This window comes from Hydra vulgaris, chromosome 03 (genome assembly GCF_038396675.1).
Source record: "Hydra vulgaris chromosome 03, alternate assembly HydraT2T_AEP".
Taxonomy (NCBI): domain Eukaryota; kingdom Metazoa; phylum Cnidaria; class Hydrozoa; order Anthoathecata; family Hydridae; genus Hydra; species Hydra vulgaris.
Genome location: NC_088922.1, coordinates 64,731,898 through 64,752,102, shown reverse-complemented (window position 1 = coordinate 64,752,102; position 20,205 = coordinate 64,731,898). Strand labels below are relative to the sequence as shown.

General features: G+C 28.1%; 1 protein-coding gene across 3 annotated transcripts; it reads right to left on the bottom strand.

Moving 5' to 3' along the window:
* Positions 1 to 1,460: 1,460 nt before the first annotated feature.
* On the bottom strand, positions 1,461 to 19,919 carry LOC100212355 (cleavage and polyadenylation specificity factor subunit 3). Of its 3 annotated transcripts, none has more exons than XM_065793993.1 (5): positions 19,791 to 19,919; positions 18,592 to 18,822; positions 9,359 to 9,437; positions 8,019 to 8,695; positions 1,461 to 2,998 (listed from the first exon to the last, which is right to left on the bottom strand). In XM_065793993.1, exons 2-5 carry the CDS (start codon positions 18,815 to 18,817, stop codon positions 1,947 to 1,949), a joined length of 2,034 nt encoding a protein of 677 aa, XP_065650065.1. In that variant the 5' UTR covers positions 18,818 to 18,822; positions 19,791 to 19,919; the 3' UTR covers positions 1,461 to 1,946. The 3 variants fall into 3 exon arrangements, with proteins under 3 accessions (XP_065650065.1, XP_065650064.1, XP_065650066.1); XM_065793992.1 differs by having other exon boundaries at positions 19,739 to 19,871; XM_065793994.1 differs by lacking the exons at positions 18,592 to 18,822; positions 19,791 to 19,919 and adding an exon at positions 18,497 to 18,512.
* Between the last annotated feature and the right edge of the window lie 286 nt (positions 19,920 to 20,205).

The window sequence follows — 20,205 nt, the reverse complement described above, 5'->3', positions numbered from 1 at the left end:
GTGGGTTGATAACTCCTTTTTGGATAGGAGTAACTGCCAATTTTTTTTTATACATTGAAAAGGTTTATTTGAAGTTAATTCTAAATATTTCGTAGTGGTTAAAACGCTCGCTCTGTAAGAGGTTCGGAGTAAGCATCTGCGTCTTCTCGTATTCTATCGGAAGTTCGGTTTGACATGGTACAAAACGATAACTTTCGTTTCATGCCGTTTTCACGAAATAAAAAAACATCATACGGCTTTGCATCGTATTTTTACGAAAAAAGCAAAGCTCGTTTCGTTTCACGCCGTATTTTTACGAAACAAGAAAAATTTGTTTCGTTTCGTATTTCGTTTCAAAACAAGTTTATTTAAGAAACAAAATAAACTTGTTTTGTTTCGTATTGATTTTTACGGAACATTTCATAATTCCACGCCCCAAACAAATATTTCACAGTTCCCACGTCCCCGAGTAATACATGAACTTTAACATTCAAGCAGAATAAAGGTGCGTTTAATACTTACTAACTTAATGTTTCGTAAGCGAAAGTTTAACTATAAAGTATAGATACAAAGCAATGCAATAGCATCATTTTCATTAGATTTAACGCTTCTAAGAAACGTTGCAAACGTATACGACAATATAATTTTTAAAAGTTAACATCATAGATAAGCTTTTATAAAATTTAATTAAGTTGAAACATCTGGTATAGTATGTTAAATTATCCTCTTTCTTATAATAAATAACTGAATACGACAATATAGTTCAATAAAAAACGAAAACGAAGAAGTTATCAACTGTAGGTAGGTTTTACTGTAATAATTTGTAAACTTTAAGTTCATCTAGACATAAATTACATATTTAAATGTATATAAACTCGCATCAAGAGATTGCAATCTTTGTTTGAATGAAATATTTCAAATTCTATTATTTAAAGAAGAGAACCTACTAAATACGAGATAGCGTTAACTTTCAATATTCCGCAAAACTAATCAATTTATTAAAAAAATTTTATTTCCCCTCAAAATATCCAACTTTTTAATTAACTTCCAAAAATATTTTTTGAAAGTTTAAATAACTGGCATGTTTTGTTTGTCTCGTTTTTCACTCTTAAATTTCGGTAAAAGGTTAACCTTATTTGAGACGCAAATGCTTAGTACGGCGTTAATGCACCTGTGGGTCGAAGACTACTCTGACCATATAAGCGATATCGATAATAATAGTATCTAGCCATAAAATCAATACAAACAGAAACAAAAACTTAGATAAAACAAAAATTAAAAAAAAAAACAGTTTCCTAATATTTATTTGGATACTGCCACTCTAAAATTTACGATACGAAAAAAAAAGTCGAGAAAACTTAAATCTCTGTAAAACGATTTTCTTATTTATTCTTAGTTATTCCTTTTTCAAGATGATTACTTATTCATTCATTCTTAGATTCTTTGGGCAATCATAAAATACTAGTTAACAAAACTATACATGAAACTATTTTATTTTTTTTTTACCTATTGAACTTTTCCATTTTAAAAAGCAATATATTTTATTTATTTAGTTCTTTATTCTTATTTCTTAGTTCTTTATCAAAGATTTTTTTATCTAGTTAGTTCGGTAAATGAATCCAGATTGATTTAATCGATTCGGCCACTGGTTGTCCGTAAACAACAGCAGTATTAACCATATATAGAGTGGGCTTACGATGGGAATGAAACTCAAAAAAAGGAAGTTCATGGATAATACGAGCTCCGTCTAATATAATATCTTGCAAATATTTCAACAATTGTAATGCACATACTGAATAAAAATTATTTTGTTGACTTTCTCACTTAAGGTACAAGGTGAGCATATTAAGTGCGAGCCTATTTTACGCAGATAAAATTCTTAGAGAATTAATTCGTAGCGGAGTTCATACCGCCATATGCAAAATAGTTAGCATCTAGTATTCAACTCTTTAAATTGTACACAGTAATTAAGATGTTAAAGGCGTCATTGCTTGACTCAGGTTATTTACAAGTGCGCTAACTAGGTGTTTCAGCCCATCATCAGAACAATCTACTGTCAAAGTTTCAAAATCAATAATAGCTAATACCCCATCAACGTCGACAGTAACCATATCTCCCTGTTCACTTTCAATTACATTTTTAGGACCATATTTATCGTTGAGTAGCTGCATGAGGTGCTGCTGAAAGTTGCCACCTCTTTTGTGCAAAGATTTAGCCGACTGAACTTGGGATGGATTTGACTCAACCTCTAATACTACTACCAAAGTAGCGTCGGCAAACATATCACTCATTGGATTAGACAACCACTCGAGAATAACAGAACCACGATCTTGGAAAACAGTAATATGGCCATCAAATAGCCTAAGAGCTGGCTTACCAACATGAATAAACTGTTCGACTTTACCACATAATTGCTTTAAGCTTGAGCAAAGAAGAGAAAACGACGATCGAAATCCGATAATTTGTCGCTGAGTTATGGTGCTAGTAGATAAGTCAGTATAACTCGAAAGATCCGACGGCGCCATGACATGGTAATTAAATCCACGTTTAAGAAGAATTCCTGAAATGGGTTTACCATGCTCAGCTTTTCCGGAAGCTAGACTTCCGATTACCTTAGCCATTTTTTCTCCCCTAAAATGCAGTTCAACACTTTGACAATTTTTAGGGTTATAGACCTGAATATTGCTTATACCTCGGTCTTCAAAGTCTCTAATGATAGCAGCTTTGAGTCTGCTCATCTCGTTTTGTTCTCCGTGATTTAATACAATATGAGGAGGTCGAAGTATGTCAACAAACTCACTGATTTGTTCAAAATCAGCATGTGCAGAAAATGAGATGTAGTCAATAGATATATTTCTTTTCATTCTCTGTCCATTCATTGCTGTTACTTCCTCAGGTTCTGACATCAATTCCTTTGCAAGAGTTCCTTCAACACAATAGCCAGCTATAATAACACCATTTCGAGGGTCAGTGCACCAGGTTTCAAATAATTCTCTTGAAAGTCCGCTTTGCATCATTCCTTAAATAAATATATAAACTTATACAAAATTGCAATAACTATCATTTAATTAACACCAAACTATTAAACAATAATTTTAGCTTATATAACATTTTATATACAGTTTTGGACAGTTATAATTTTAGGTTATATATCATTTTATATACAGTTGTGGACCAATAATAGCAGTTTTTCATTTTTGTTTTAATTTTGAAATCAGTTTTCTTCTATTCACTACAATGTTTCTATATTAGGTTTATATAGATTAAATGATGTACTCACTACATAATATGATGTGCTGATTTCATTATTGGATGTGGTGGCTACATTATATAACCAAGAGCGGATCTATAGGGTGGGGTGGGGCGATCGCCCCCCCCCCGCCTTTAGAAAGTTTTGAAATTTTTTATTTTTATAAATTTATATATTAGACACAGCAAGTTGTTTGAAAACGGAAATAATATAGTTAGTTTGTTAAATAAAATTACAATTTAACAAAACTACGTGGTGCAAACTTCAAATTGTGTGATTGCTTGCTTACATATAATTTAATCTGAAAATCGCCCCCAACCCCCTTACTAGATAGTCTATTTGCATTCTCCAAATCAATTTTGGAGAATGCAAATCAATCAAGATGAAATTTCTCTCAAAAAGAGAAGTTTCTCTTGAAATTGTAAAAAGGTGAAAACTCTCTCAAAAAGAAAAACTTTTCCTATAAGGAAAATTTTGTGCTATCTGCAATAAAGCTGGAGTTGACTGAAATTAATTTATCAAGATCTACTCTGTAATGAAAAGGATATAAAACTATTGAGTAAATACATAATTATTAAAAATCTTCGTAAATAATCACTAAAGAGATTACGAATATTTTTTATTACCTCTTGAATATACAGGGTGGGCCAAAAGTCACTGACCCTTTTTTATTTTTTAATATCTTTTTTATTTCTTAACATTTTTTATTTTCTTAATATATTTTATTTTTTTTAAATCCTGGAAATTAATTATGGAGAAATTCAGTACGTCCAACGTATACAAATTGTAAAATTTTACTATCAAAATCAAGGCTCAATAATTCAAACCCAAAGAGCTTATCGAAGGCATTTCAATGTGAGAGATGCTCCTAGTAGGAATGCAATTAAGAGCATGGTTAAAAAATTTGAAGATCAAGGAGCTGTAAGTGATCTGCCACGTTCTGGAAGACCTAAAGCTGTTTGTGCGGATGAAAACAAATGTGAAATCTTGAAGAAAATCCAACAACTTCCACCCAAAGACAATCATTGGAACTTGGAATGTGGTTCAAGCAGGATGGAGCAATAGCTCATACTGCAAGAGAAAGCATGCAATTACTCCGGCAACGTTTTAATGGAAGAATTATTTCTTGATTTGGTGATGTCAATTGGCCATCTCGCTCTCCTGATCTCACTAGCCCAGACTTTTTCTTGTGGGGATATCTAAAGAAAAAGGTTTATGCCAACAAGTTGCAATCTTTAATGGAGCTAAAGGAAAACATCACTAGAGAAATAAGAGAAACAAGCCCAGAAACTTTGGAAAAGGTTATGGCAGAGGTAATCAAAAGAGCTGCAATTTGTGAAGCAGAAAATGGAAGGCATATGCAGGATGTTATTTTTCACACTTAACGATAAAGTTTAAAAAGCTTACTAAAAGTAAATTTGTGATAAGAATAAAATTAAATTTGTGATAGAAAATTAATTTCCATCGCCTTGACTTTATGATACTAAAATTTCATGCATATAACTGTTAAAATAAAAAAGTTATTTAAAATTGAAATGGTTTAGTGACTTTTGGCCCACCCTGTACAATTAAAATGCTTTAGGAGACACCGCAAAATAATCTTGATATTTTATATTAGAAAACACTCATTGCTCACTTCAATGAGAAACCTGTTTTAATAAAAAGAAAAATTTATCTGACAGTTACCCAGGGGTTTGGAGTCCTAAAAACAAAAGTACCATCTCCAATCGTTGAAATTTTTAGAGTACGACTCCGACTCCAACTTTAAAGCAAAAATTTTGAAAAATTCTTTAAATTCTTTAAAAAATATTTAATAATTAAAAAAAAACGTTTTTTGCCAAATGTATGAAAAGTTCTTTGAAGGTTTAATATGAATATAAGGTTATTGAACATTTTGTACATGCACGTGCAATACTGAGAAGTTTTACTATTACACTAAAAAAGATTGAAACACCACGACTCCGACTCCACAGCCCTGCAGTTACCTGAGAGAATTTTAACTAGTGTAAATGATTTCAACTAGTTTTTCACTAGTGTAAATGATTCTAAATAGTGAAAATGATTTAGAATATATGAGATGATTTTTTGCAGGTAGAAAATTCGACTTACCAATATAATCTGTTGGAATACTATTATGTTCTTGACAAGATTTTTGGTGTTTGCTGTGACAAAACTGCAACCAACACTGGAAAATTTGCAGGAGTAGTTGCATTCCCATCAACTATTCTGAATATAGTAGGATTTGTGAACTTCCTGGTTAAATATGCTTAAGCAGTGATCTGTGATATGACCAATAGACCATCTTGAACCAAAATAGCACCTTAATAACAAGATTCTTGTCAAGAATGATAGATAATAATCTGGTATGGTTAAGCTGGACTTCCTTAGAGATTGGATGTCCTACCTGCAATATAGCTTTGGCAAGATTGAAGCTTGTAAAAATGCACTAAACAATAAAGTTTTGAAGAGAGGGTACAAGATTTAGAGTACTACAAGATTTTTTGTCAGCTTATGTTTACTACCTTGATGGACATTATGTTTACTACCTTGATGTTCCTGCTATATAATATATCATTCCTTGATGTTCCTGCTATATATGTTATCAGCTAACAGGATAACAACAAAGCATAGTTTATGCAAATGCAAATTATTTGCTAACACTTTATCTACATTTTTTTCACGTTTTCAAATATAAATGGTTTTAATAACTTTTTAAAAGATCAGCATATCTCTGAAGCATCATCACCAACTCAAGTCACACATCGGGAAGATATAGAATACAACTTTTTAAGATGAATCTAATTTCGACGGAGGACATTGTGACATATCCATTGTGATTTAATTTTACTTCATATGATGTACTCATTTCATTATTTTACCTCTTTGACTCCATATGCAAGTTATTTTATTTTAATCTGCCACATTTTGATTTTATCTGAAGAAGTATGGTACAAAAGTAACAAATTTTATTTACTATGGCTTCTGCTAATCCATTCAACTGTGTTTAGACTATTTGTTAGGTGCTTAAATTGCCACTAATAAGAGAACTGACAGAACAACCACAAATTGTTTAAAACCAATTCCTCTAGGATAATACTTCTAGAGAATGATTCTTTGCATGGTTAATTTCCTCTACTGAATTAGTACTTAAAAGCAGAAAAATCTTAGGTTGGCTATAATAATCAACAACAACTAAATAATTTTTGCCCAACAAAACAAATCAATTATAATAAAAAATTTAAAAATAAATAAAATTTATAATTTAAACTATTTTATTATAAAGTTAAAGATTTATAAAATACTTTTTGCCTGCTGAAACAAATCAGTTTCAAGTTTTTGCCATGATTATGTTGGAGTTTTGGCTTTAATTGGAGATACCGCATACATGTCTTGTACTTTCAAATTAAATGTTAAATCTAGTTGTTAAAACCTGGCGGCTCGTGGCCAGAAAAAAGTCTGAATTCTTTCCATGCAACAGTATCCAAAGTCGAATTTTAATGCAATAATATCTAAATTTCATCAATTAACTATTTTATTTTTAAAATTCCAATAACTGGAGATTAGCTGGACAGTATTTTATTAATTTGGTCATCTAGAAAGTAAACTTTCTTGCAATTATTTTAAAAACTCATCCTTCACAGTATTTTGCCTAACATCTTCTTCAATCCACTTTCTGTAGTATACTTTTAATTATGGAATACAAATATATTTTCAAAAAGCATTTTTTGAAACTACATCTTCATTTGTAGAACGAAATAGAGGCGAATAAGACATTGCATATGCAATAGTAGTTATTCCATGACTTGCTAGAAATATTCCATAATATACTTGCAACATTCCATTACTTGCTAGCAAGTAATTCTCCTTATTAAATGAAAATCTAAATAATTTCATGCTTAATCGTTGAATTCTTGGGGACATCAATAGTTAAACAATAATTTAGTGACTGAAAGTTTGTATTTTGTTTCTAATTTAAAACTTGGTAAACCATACATAGCATTTCTATTTTTCATTGGATAACAATTTTTTCAGTTCCTATCAAAAACCTAGATCCACAAACAATAGGTCTGTATACATCATAAAGGCTCTTGTAAACAGCAGTACAAAATCCATTTAATAAACTCCATCTGTTTTTTCACATGAGAGATGTGCCAAAAATGTTTTTTCACATTAGAGATGCACACCAAAATTGATGCAAATTTTTTTGCCATCATGGATTGCTTTAATAAGATGCTCAGTCTAGGCCTCTCATGCTAATCTTAATTTTAAAAGATCTTGAAAATGTTTAATTGTACTCATTTTCAAAGGTTTTAATTGAACTCATTTTCTGTATTACCGAAAACTAATAAACCACCTCAACATTTTAACTTTTTAGACCATCAAAAAAACTGATCCATTTTTTTACCATTTCTAAATAATTTAGTATAATACTAAAGATTTCTTCAAGTGATGCAAACCCAAATTGCTATTTGTTGGGCAGACACAACCAAAAGGTGTTGTTTGTGTGCACATTTAAACTGACTTTTCACATTCATAGATAATTTTTAATATTATTACTGTAATCACTTCCCTAAGGTGAAATTTGCCAATATTCTTTTTATTTTTATTATACTTTGTCACACCGTACCCTAGACAATTTATTCCCATAATCAACTGTCAAAAAAAAATCTACAGATTTATTAGAAATTGTTTGGGCAAAAACTTATTTTTAAATATATCATATTTATATTATACTTTTAATAACTATATCATATTTATTATTATAATATTTTGTATGCATAAATCTTACCTGGACTTGCCAAAACAACAGATGGTCCAATATCATCAAAAGAATCTATTCCTTTTAAATTTGATATATGTTTAAAAACAAAAGGATTCGATATGGAGATCTGTCTTCGGATTTTTTCATTCATGGCACTAATGTAGGTCTGATAAACAGCCATACATTTCTTGGCTAAAGATGAGGCATAATAAACAGGTACATCTTGCAGCTCAGGATGTTGATTCCAATACTCATCCAGAATTAAAAGTAGTTCTTGAGCACGCCCTAATGCAAAAACTGGAATCAAACATCTTCCACCTCTGCTTATAATATTGTGAATTGTGCTAGTAAATCGCTTTTCTCGCTGTTCACGCTTTTCATGAACATGTGTGCCATATGTTGATTCCATTATTAAAACATCAGGGCTAATATTTGGAATTTCAGCTGACATTAAATGACGATCTTCTTGTCTCGAAAAATCACCAGTATAAAGAATATTTACACCAGCAATCTCTATCATAAACATAGCTGCACCAAGCACATGACCAGCATTGTATGCCCAAAATTTTATCCCACTCACTTCTTTCTCTTGGTGGAAATGCATTGTTTCAATTTTGTCCATACTTTTTTCTAAGTCCTTTTCAGTGTACAACATTTGATCTGCTGATATGTTGCTTACTTTAATATAATCAGCCAAAAGCCATCTAAACAAATTCAATATGTATATCTAAACTAATTCAATACAAAAAAGTACGCAAACATTTTTTAATACTAAGATGTTTGCATTAAAAATTTTTTAACAATAACACTTACTGCAACAGTGTTGTTGTTATCAAGATCAATGCCAAATAAATTAATGTATAAAAAGTAAAAGGCTTAAGGGGGCATTTATAAAGTAGGTATGCAGTAAAACCACTGATTTCGCACCTTTCCTCCCCCTACCTTGTACGCTCCTGTAAGTGATCCTCCTAACTTTTTAAAAACTTACAAAATTTTTATTTTATTATCAAATTTAGAATTAATAGCTCTTTCCTTTTCTTTTTTTTATTTCTGGACTTTTTCAAATTAATAATTATATTAGATATTAAATTTATATATTCTTATATTATTCAAAATCGTTTTTTAAACCAAGTTAATACCAAAAAAGGGCCCATTTTACTATATAACTAAGTTTAAAAAAAAAAGTCAATTACTACAACAGAGTGACTACAGAACAATATTTTAAACATTTTTTTTATTTTTTGAACTCTCTATTTATAATTGAATACTAAGTATATAAAATACTTTGATTAAAATAATTAATACATTATATTATACATAACTATATTTTTTTATTCAAATAAATCAATCAAAGTAACATTTTTAACCTGTAAATAGCTTTTGTAGGGTGCGTCATAAACACTCGTCCTTTAAAATGTGTTTTCTCAAGAAACCATGGTAACCCACCTAAAAATATTACAAAATATACTTTTAATTTAGAAATTACATGAATATAAATTAATTAATAAAACTCATATAATTCTATGAGTCATAAAAATAAGTATCAAAATAGATCGAAAATTTTTTTACAACTTTTCCATTGCAGCACGCTTTATTTCTATTTTTTATTCTTATTTAATGAGAATATACAAAGAAAAATTATAAATAAAAACAAAAGAACTTTTATTTTTACTATTTGTTTATTTAAAGTTATGCTAAAGTTCTTTTTTTTTTAATTCATAATACTTTTTTTTCTTTGTTTATTTATTTTTTTTACTTTTTTTTTTATATCAATTTTTATTCTTTTTTTTTTTTTTTTTTTTTTTTTATATATAAAATTTTTATTTTTGAATTTTTTTGTATTTAAGAAAACTTTTAAAGTATTTGTAAATTGTTATTTATTATTACTTTAAAAATTCTGCATTTAAGACTTTAGTTTTATATTTCCATATTTGTTTTCTTAATTTGCTTCTTTATCTTGATTTATTTTTACTTTTTTGATCTTTATGTTAAATTGCCACAAGTGCACAAACTACTTGACAACCATTAAAAACAAGTTAATACTTAGATATTTTATTAACTCTTTTTTTACTTTTCTACAGCTTATACTATAACATTCCTATCAAAGTTTACTTCTACAGCTTGTACTATAACATTCCTATCACAATTTTACTTCTACAGCTTGTACTATAACATTCCAAATTTTTTTTTTTTAAATTCCTGAAATCTTTACTTGAAACAAATAGCTTTCTTTCTGACAACCAATATGACTTTCAAATTTCTCATTATTACAAAAAGTAAATTTAAATCAGCAATATATACTTTTGATTTGTTAATGGTATTCATGGAAGCCATATATCATTCTTGAAAAATATTTCATTTTAGTCCATATATTATTTTTGATCGGATTTTTGATCTGAATCTTCTTGAAAATCATTAAAATCTTAAAAAGACTTTAATTGTCAATGACACAACTGTATATTTCTATCTTATAAAATTATGATAAGGCCACCACTTTTTTATGCATGGGATCACACGGCTGGGAAAAATTATATTAAATACAAATCAGTTACTTTTAACCAATCATTATCCATAGAAACCTTGACATCACCACTGACACTTCAAGCAGTTCTTTGGTTACATCTTTATTAAGCATGATTTTTAAACAAAAACAAATAATTGTGTTCCACAAATTCTAATTTGTCTTCTGCAGTAGAATAACAAGAAATTTACCATGGCCAGTGAAATTTACCATGAAAATTACCAGTGTTACCATGGCCAAATGATAAACAAGTAACAAATTATATGACTAAAAAAATAAACATTACCAATTTTTTAGGTATTATATACTTAAAGTAATAGTTAACATTCAAAGAAAATGCGCTAGTTTAAATTTATTGTATTCAAGTTTGTTGAAGTTTAAATGTATAAATTAGGAATATAAGAAGTGCAAAAACTACAATAAAATATAATTATTATATTCTGCAATGTAAAAGTATATTTTTAAATATTATCTTTTGGTTAATAATTCATGCTTGTTAATATGTTTTCAGATTTGCATTTAAATATGAATAACTTATTGTCGCCATGTGTTGCCTGCATTTTGTTTAACTGGTAACCCTTTATAAAAAGTACAAACTACATTTTAAAACAACATTAAGGTAGAGTTGATGTGGATTAATTTGGATTCCTCAACCAAAATACTTCTATCAAAATTATTTTAAACATGACATAAATTATTTTATCAATGACTACTTTGTCTATAAATGACACCAGCATATATATGCACAGGCCTTGGCGGTAACAGGAAGCGATCAATCACTCTGTCTAACCAAGATTAAAGCTTTTTGTTACAGCAACTTGCCCGCAGCTTTAATTCTTTTACCATATATTTAAAGTATCTAAAAAGCCGTGGGCAAGTTGTCGCAACAAAAAAGTATAACCGTGGTTAGTCAGAGCAAAAACACCGAGCAGATACTTGAAAACCTGTAAAAAAAATCTTAACTAAAACGAATGCTAAATTTTAAGAGATTTTACTGAAAATTATCAATACGTTGTTCAAGATGAGGTTAAGAGTCATCACTAGAGCAAAAGTCAATGTTCACTTTTTACAATTGTACTTTATTTTATAGAGAAAAAAGTTCTTAAACATAAATCTTTTTGTTACCTGAAGATGTTGATCATGACACAGGATTTATTTACAAGACTCAGAAAGATATAAGTAGATATATCAAAGATAATCTACCTGATGTACCAAGTGTGAAATACTTTTCCAATGATTGTGAAGCACAATTTAAAAATTTTAAAAACTTTATCAATCTTTGTCATCACAGTAAAGACTTTGAATTAAATGCTAAATGAGTATTTTTGCTACCAGTCGTAGTAAATCCCCATGTGATGGTATTGACAGGACTGTTAAAAGAGCAGTTTGTCAAGAAAGTCTAAAACAAATAACTACTGGGCATAATTTGGATGTTAATTTAATGTACTCCTTTTGTTAAGCCAAGATAAATGGAATTTGTTTTGAATTATTTTCTAAAGATGAAATCAACTAAACACGAGCACAATTAGAAGAAAGATAATTAGGTGGAAGAACAGTTCCTGGCACAAGGATGCCATTTTACTTCAATTGCTTCAAACACTATAAGTTATAAAAAAACAAGTATTGATACATGTATAGAAATAACTGATATCATTTCGAAAAGCAAACATAATAAAGAGATTTCATTAAACCTTAAAAAAATGGATTATATTACATTATTTTTTGTTTTTTTGGTGGGTAAGGATTGCTGAAGATGTAAGTGAGCTTGATTGAAGTCAGATTCATGCATCCACATGGACCAGGTAAAAACTTCTTTTGGTTAATGATAAATGATGAGTGTTGGGCGCTCAATTCTGAAGTTATATGCCTAATTTCTACACCCACAACAATATCAAGTTATACAAACAACATATCTAATTTAGATTTGGAGAATATAAGCAGTTACAAAAAAAAAAAAACATTTAAAAAGATTTTTGTTGTAACTTTATTTTCCTATTTTGCATTTAGAATTTGTCTTTCTTTTTTTTTTTTTTTCTTCAAATCCTTGGATGAAAGGCTGAGAATGAGGGGGTTTATATAAATCCCACTGTCCACCTTTTTATATCTATGACTATATAAGTCTTAAACTACAAAATAATACCAAAAAGATAATGATTGTTAAAAACATTTCAATATCTTTGGTTTTAAAACTTATGATTTTTAAAATCGTGAAAAGATATAAGTTTTGAGTGCATATTTTTAAAAAAGAGGTAAGTATTTATCGATTTGAAATAATGAAAATAATTTGTTTCTCAAACTTAAAGTAACAAAAAACTATGTTTTTAAATGGAACTTTAATAATTACTTATTTTATATATATATATATATATATATATATATATATATATATATATATATATATATATATATATATATATATATATAATTAATTAGTAAAAAACACTTATCTAACTTTCATCTTCGACTTGAAGTTTCACCATTGCTGGATCATCAGGAAGAGTTCTTTTCCTGATGATCCAGCAATGGTGAAACTTCAAGTCGAAGATAAAAGTTAGATAAGTGTTTTTTACTAATTAATTATTGCTCTGTTCTTTAAGAACATTGAGCACTCTATTTGTAAAATACACTAACATAATTTACATATATATATATATATATATATATATATATATATATATATATATATATATATATATATATATATATATATATATATATATATATATATATATATATATATATATAGAAGAATGGAGTGGGGGAAGGGGGCAGTGTTGGTCAAAGGCCCCCTGGCCCTCCCTTGGCCCATGATTATAAGCGTCCTAAACTAGTCTATAAATAGCACTATTTGATGTTTTATTCAAATAAATGTTTTAAAAAAAACTTCAAACCACCGGTAACCAAGGATCAACACTAATTTTATAAAAAAAATTTTTTTCCGATTTAATAGACTTTATTACAGTCATTTCAGAAAAAAAAAAGTGGGTATTCCTGGGGAAGTTACAAAATCAAAACAATGAATATTGTCCAAAATGCTTTAAAAATAATAAAGTTATGGCACTTTAGTTTGTATTATTCTATGTACTACAAAGAATATATGAATTTAAAAGTATTTTGTTTTTATATTATATATAAAATTTATCATTTCTTATTTATTTGTGCTAAAACGTATGGAAACCTTAAATTCAAACTTGTATCTAAACAAATCTTTTTAGATAGTAATTAAAAATAAATGGCAAGAGTATCGTTAGATCTAACTCAAGGTTGCATTGGAAAAGCATTAAATAAAGATTGTTAGGAAGTAAAATATACCAAAATCAAAAAAATTAAAGGTTTTTATCAAAGGAATTATCAGAAAAAGATCAAGAACTTGTGCACTTGGATGCTAAGTCAATCATATTCAAACTATTTGTAATCACCATGAAAAGGTCTACTTGGATAGATTTGAGACTTCATATACGGAAGCTTTTTGTTGCAATCCATTAAGCTTTAACATAAAGTTAAGTTAAAAAGTATTTAAAAATAGACTTAATTTTTTAAAAGATAATAGCTTATTTAATGTTTTATCATTTTGTTACTTTTTAGAATCTATCAGAGTAATCAGTATGGATGTTGTGAAGGAGTTTGATTTAATACCTGGTCATAAACTTTGTACAGAATATCGAAAAATGTTGTATTTAAAAAATAACAAATAAGATTACGGAAGCGATTCATGTCAACATAAAGATAATGATTTTAACGAGACTAACATTTTTAAAGATAACTTTAATTCAAGCATTAATAGCCTTGGTTATTCACCTCAAAAATTAGTAGCTCATAAAGACAGGGTCAGCTATGCAAAAAGAAAAATGGATAAAATCCATACTGCAACCCAAAAGAAAATAGCAACTTTTTGCTATTTTCTTTTGGGTTGCAGTTAAATCAAGTTTGTGAATTTTACCAATCAGATGAATACTCTTGAATGTGTCCAGGTATGAAACAGTCAAATGTGTCCAGGTATGAAATGTTTCAGTCCGAATTTTCGAAAAAGACTATTAGTTAATATAAAAGATTTTTATCTAGAGTTCAATAAAGTTCATTAAGTTCACCTTAATGCTTTGTTTGAGAAACACAACATGGAAGGAATCACCTTTAATCAGTGGCAAAAAAACAACAACAAAAAAAATTATATAGTTCCAGTAACTCTTCCAGTAGATGATTTTATAAAAAAAGCTTGTCAACAAACAGATTAATTATGAGACTATCATTACATAGCAAAAAATCAAGCAGCATATTTGCAGTATCTAAAAATAACATTCCCAAGTAATCATATTTTAGTATTACTAAACTTTGCTGAAAATTACAGTTTTTTAATTCAAGATGCAGCACAAGAACTTGTAGCTAGGGTCAGTTTACAATCACTAACAGATCCTATTAGTTTACCTGAGAAAGTTTATGATTGGTGTAGTCAAAATATCAAAGGAAAAATTTTTCAATACATTTCAAATGACATTGCATAAAGTTTAAATTAGAAGAACATTATGCTGCTTGTTCAATAATTCCAGAAACAACAAACAACCTGTCTTATCTGTAAAGTAGTTAATGATTGTTTTATACCACAATCATTAACTACTTTACAGATAAGACAGGTGTCATTTGACAATATGTATACTAATCAGGGTGTTAGCCAGGATTAAATTTGATACAGCATTTTGACGAAATTGGGAATTTGTCAAAAAATTTCCTAAACATAACCCTTTTCCCCTGATATTAAAATGATCTGCTACTTAATTATTTAAATTCTGCTTGACGTCCTTTATGGACAAACCTTTACACCATCATGTAATAAATTGTGTCCTCAAAAGAAATTTTTAAAAAAAAGAAAAATAGAAAGGTTTGAAAATAGTAAACACAAGCTCATAAATTTCATATTTCACATTTATTGGGAGTTTATTTTTATAATTAATATTAATTTTCTTTAGACACAAATTGCATAGCAAAATAAAATTACAATTACAAAATCTCTAAAACAACAACTAATGTTGTTTAACTACAAAAAAATATTAATTGCAAACGATTGAACACTAATGTGGCATTGAAGAATACCAATAATTATTTTTTCATTATTAGTCATAAAATGTTATTATGATTATGGTTCATTCAAACATTTAAATTTGCTTTTACGTTTTAAATTCAAGTAAGCAGTGGACTCAGACAGTGATTTTTAAATTTCTAGTACGAGTTTGTTGTAATAAAAAATAGTCTTGTTAATAAAGGTATTTAATTTACATTTTAATATACGTATTTAATTTACGTATTTTCTCAATATTTTTGTTGACGAAGCACATGTACTACTTGAAGTAGAGTTTGTAGTAAGTTAATAAGTTATGTAAAGAAATAGCATTTGCTGGTGTTAAAGCAAACAAGTTTGTTGTTTTTTTAAAATGTACTCTACTTCTTGCTAACTTTTTCTTATAATATTTGCGGTTGTTGGAACGCATTGCAAAAAATTATTTGCAAACTTTGAAAAATGAATTTTACAAGCAAATTGCGGAGAAAATCCCTAAAATTGCTGTGAACATCCCGATTCTCAAGAAGTTTTTTATAATAGACATTTTTAGAGTTATGCAATCGCGTAGTTGTACCAATAACAACGTTTTTATTTCAAGTTATGCACAATTTATAAATTGCAGTTTTTTATGTTATTTTTCTATTAGTTTTAGAAAATAATTAATTTTCAATAATTATTAGAATTATCATTTAACTTTAATTTGTAAAACTTTATTTGGAGATTAAGATTTTTTCATCTTTAAATTGGGAATTTGAATTTTTTGAGCATTTGGGAATATCGCGCTTGACAGGACCCCACAGGGCTAGTTTACACCCTGCTAATGTAAATGTTTTTAAAACACAGCATATGGTTCCACTTTTGACTTGTTGAGATTAAAAATGAGGAACACTTGTTTCTCTTTCACCAGGAAAGAGAACTGAATTCTTACATTTCTACATTAGCATAAGTAACGCAATTAAATTATTATAAATTTGATTTATTTGATTTAAAAGATTCAATGTTTATATTGATTGTTTATTACATTATAATATTTTTTATTATATAATTAACTTGTGCATTGTGTTGACAAGTCAAATAACTCTTACAACTTGGTATAAGTTGTAATCTAAATTTGAACATGATAATTAAATAAGTCAAACTAATGGGGAAGGGTGGAATAGTAAATGTATTGGAAAAATATTTCAAAATTTATAGTCATGATATTAAATATTAGGTAAATTAGACTAAAAGTCTTTCTTTTTATTTTTACTCAATAGACTACTTATAAGTCTTATATGCAGTCTTTTTATTGTCTAACATTAAAAACTGAATTTCACAGTTTTTATTTATGTATGTTAAGTGGTGTGTTAGGACATAAAGGCACATCAGTCATAAAATATAAAAGGTACATGAATTGATATTGATATTGAGTTGTATTTGATCAGTAAATTTCTAAAAATTAGGAAGCCTACTATTTATAGAAGCTAAAAAAATGTCTTTTCACTTCTTAAATTGCAGGTTTTGTATATTGACTCATCAAAAATCAACTTTTTATATTTGCAAAAGGTTTTTTAGGTAGCCATTATAGAAAAAATGTGCTATTCAAGAATTCAATGTCAAAGTTTTATTAAAATAAGTCTAGAGTTGTATACAATAAAAAAAAAACAAGAAGGTTTTCTGAAATAAAGCTTCAAAGTATGAAAAAAAAAATGTTTTCATAACTGAAGTTATGAAAACATTTTTTGAAATGTCAAAGAATGTCAAGAGCACTAGCCTTTGCTTCGTTGCTTTCATCTAATGCATAATAGAAACTTTTTGCTATAATAAGGCAGCATAAGATTAAGATGAATTCTGTATTGATTGTCAAAGAGTAACTTTGCTCATAATAGTATGAAAGTTGTTTCTCTGTGCAATAATAAGTCAACTTATTTCTCAAGGTCTTGTTTATCAAGGTCCATGTATCGGAGTTATAGAGTTGAGAGGGTTGTAACCACAATTAAAGTAGCTTCCTTGACTGTAGTAGCTTTCTCAGCCCTGTGGAGGTGAACTAACATTAAATTAAAAAGTAGTAAGACATTTGATTGAGTGACAGTTAGAGGGGTTAGAACTCACCAGAGTTTTTAAAAGTTGAAACCACAGAAGCTTTTTTCCAGCAGAAAGAAAGTTTAAAGAGTAATAAAGTTCTGGAGAACACTCAAGACTGTGCCAAGATGCCTGGATAAGCTGAGATTGTGGTCATTAGATTTAAAAAAAAAAAAGAAAAAAATGCAGCATATTTTTTTAAGTTTGTTCACAAATCTTATTTTAAATAACATTATTTTATGTTTTAAAGATATGAAAAGAAAGCAGCTTAAACAACAAAAAATTACTTTTTTGTTGTCAAACAAATATTACGCTTTGTATGGCATTTCTTAATATAGTATAACACATATCAAGAATTGGGTTTCTACTCCGTGAAATTAATAATTACTATTAACTGAAACACCAGTTAAGATACTAATGGTTTCAAAATTAAGGAAACGTTCTATGAATTTATACAAAAATTCGGTAAGGAATGTGAAGCTAGTGAAATAAGCAAATGATATTTAAATTTGACTTTATTTAAAAAAGACTGTTATTGGTTTAAGACTGGATCATGATAAACACATGTCTTTACAGGTTTTAATTCTGTAAGTGAAACTAAATGTGCTGAATTGATAATCACATTTTTTTTTTTTGTCAATAAATTTAAAGTAAAAAAAAAAAACGTTTTCTAAAATCTATATAAAAATAGGCTTAACTAAATTGTTTTTAAAAAAAAATGATTCGTTGAGCCCAGGTCATGAATTAGTTTTTGTCTTGTTTTCATTAATTTTCAAGAAACTCTTCAAGACAGCAAAATTATTTTAAAAAATTCATTATTATTATAAATAAATAGAAAGAAGCAAAAACAACAAAAAGAAAATATCAACTTACCACAGTGATCTAAATGAAAATATCAACTTACCACAGTGAAACTAAATGAAAATATCAACTTACCACAGTGAAACTAAATAAAAATATCAACTTACCACAGTGATCTAAATGAAAATGACTAATAAGCAGTAGGTCAACTTCTCCAGGATCGATCTCATCAATAAAAGGTAATGAATCTAATCCATTATAGCCAGGATGAATCCCTAAATCTAACAAAAGCTTCTTGCCTTTAAATTCAATAAATATACATGATCTCCCAACTTCTTGGCCAGCTCCAAGTGGCGTAATTCTTAATAAATCACTTTCTTCACTAGTAGCCATAATTTCTAAATTTAATTTACATAATAATAAAAATCATTGTGATAACTATTATTGCATATTATTGAGTGTGTCTATATATATATATATATATATATATATATATATATATATATATATATATATATATATATATATATATATATATATATATATATATATATATATTTGTGTGTGTACAGGGTTGGCTGACACCCTGTACATTTTGCACCTTAACATCTAGTACATAAAAATTTTTTCTTCTTTTTTGTAGATATAAATAATGGGTAGCCCTCAGACTTTTGAGATATGTGGTTAATCTATCTTTAATACTGATATATATATTTTAAATTTTGAAGCTGAAATCCTTTTTAAAACTTTTAATTCATTATGGTGTAGCTGTTCTAAAGTACAGGTGACAGGTTTTCTGTTTACATAATTTGTTTACTATTTCTAAGCATATTTAAACTAGGAACTGAAATAGTTTTACAATTATATGGATTTTGTATTGTATTACTAATTGTAAAATCCTAATAACTATCATTAAAACACATAAACTATCTTAATACTTACAAATAATCATTAAAATTATTTCATAACAGTTTTTTTTTACATTTGGTGTTTTTAGCCTGGGCCTAGAGCACCCCACTTTTTTAGAGCCCCAGTTACAAATTATAAAATTTTAATTATCATTAGCTTAACTAGGTGCCTAGTTTTAAAAGTTATAGTTTATATAACTTTCATAGATTAAAGTAAAAGTCTAGTTACGAATAAGTACACAGCATTTTTAAATTAGTTAGATTAGTTAAAAATTAACTAATCTAACTAATTTAGTTTTAAATTAGTTAGATTTAATAAAAAAAATTATGCTAATCTGGCATCGTTTTTTTTTTGATATTGTTCTAATTGTAATTTACTATTTGTAAGTTTTGGATTTGACATTACCTGAAGTTTGCTCAAAAAAAATGAAAAGTTACATATATAATTAGGTTTTTACATCTTTTTTTTTAAAAAGGAGAGAAAATTTTCAAACACGAGCGCCTTGAAAAGTTCCGCACCAAAACATTTTCAGATATTTACCGACTATGCGGACACTCGGTATAACTACCACGCACTGATCCAGAACAGCTTCTAATTCTAAAATCGGATATGTACAAGAAATTATTGGCCTTTCGTGTTAAAAATGATGAATGCAAACTTATCAATAACATAAAAACAATTAGATGCTGGTTTTTAGAAAAATTACAAAAGGAAAGTATATTATATTAAAGTAGTATATATTGTAGTTATAAAAAATAATATTTTTTAATACGTCAGTTGCTTGCGGGCGGGGTAGGGGGAATGGATATAGGAGGAGGAATGAGGAGGATAATAAGTATATATGAGGAATGAGAAATGAGAAATATATATGA

Bases quoted from the DNA above. Each gene is read 5' to 3' on its own strand.
- LOC100212355 (XM_065793993.1), bottom strand. From the start codon at position 18,817: ATGGCTACTAGTGAAGAAAGTGATTTATTAAGAATTACGCCACTTGGA. The intron at 9,438-18,591 runs GTAAGTTGATAT...TAATATTTTTAG, and splicing joins TTTTCATTTAGATCACTGTG to GTGGGTTACCATGGTTTCTT. The intron at 2,999-8,018 runs GTAAGATTTATG...TATTTATTTAAG, and splicing joins TGTTGTTTTGGCAAGTCCAG to GAATGATGCAAAGCGGACTT.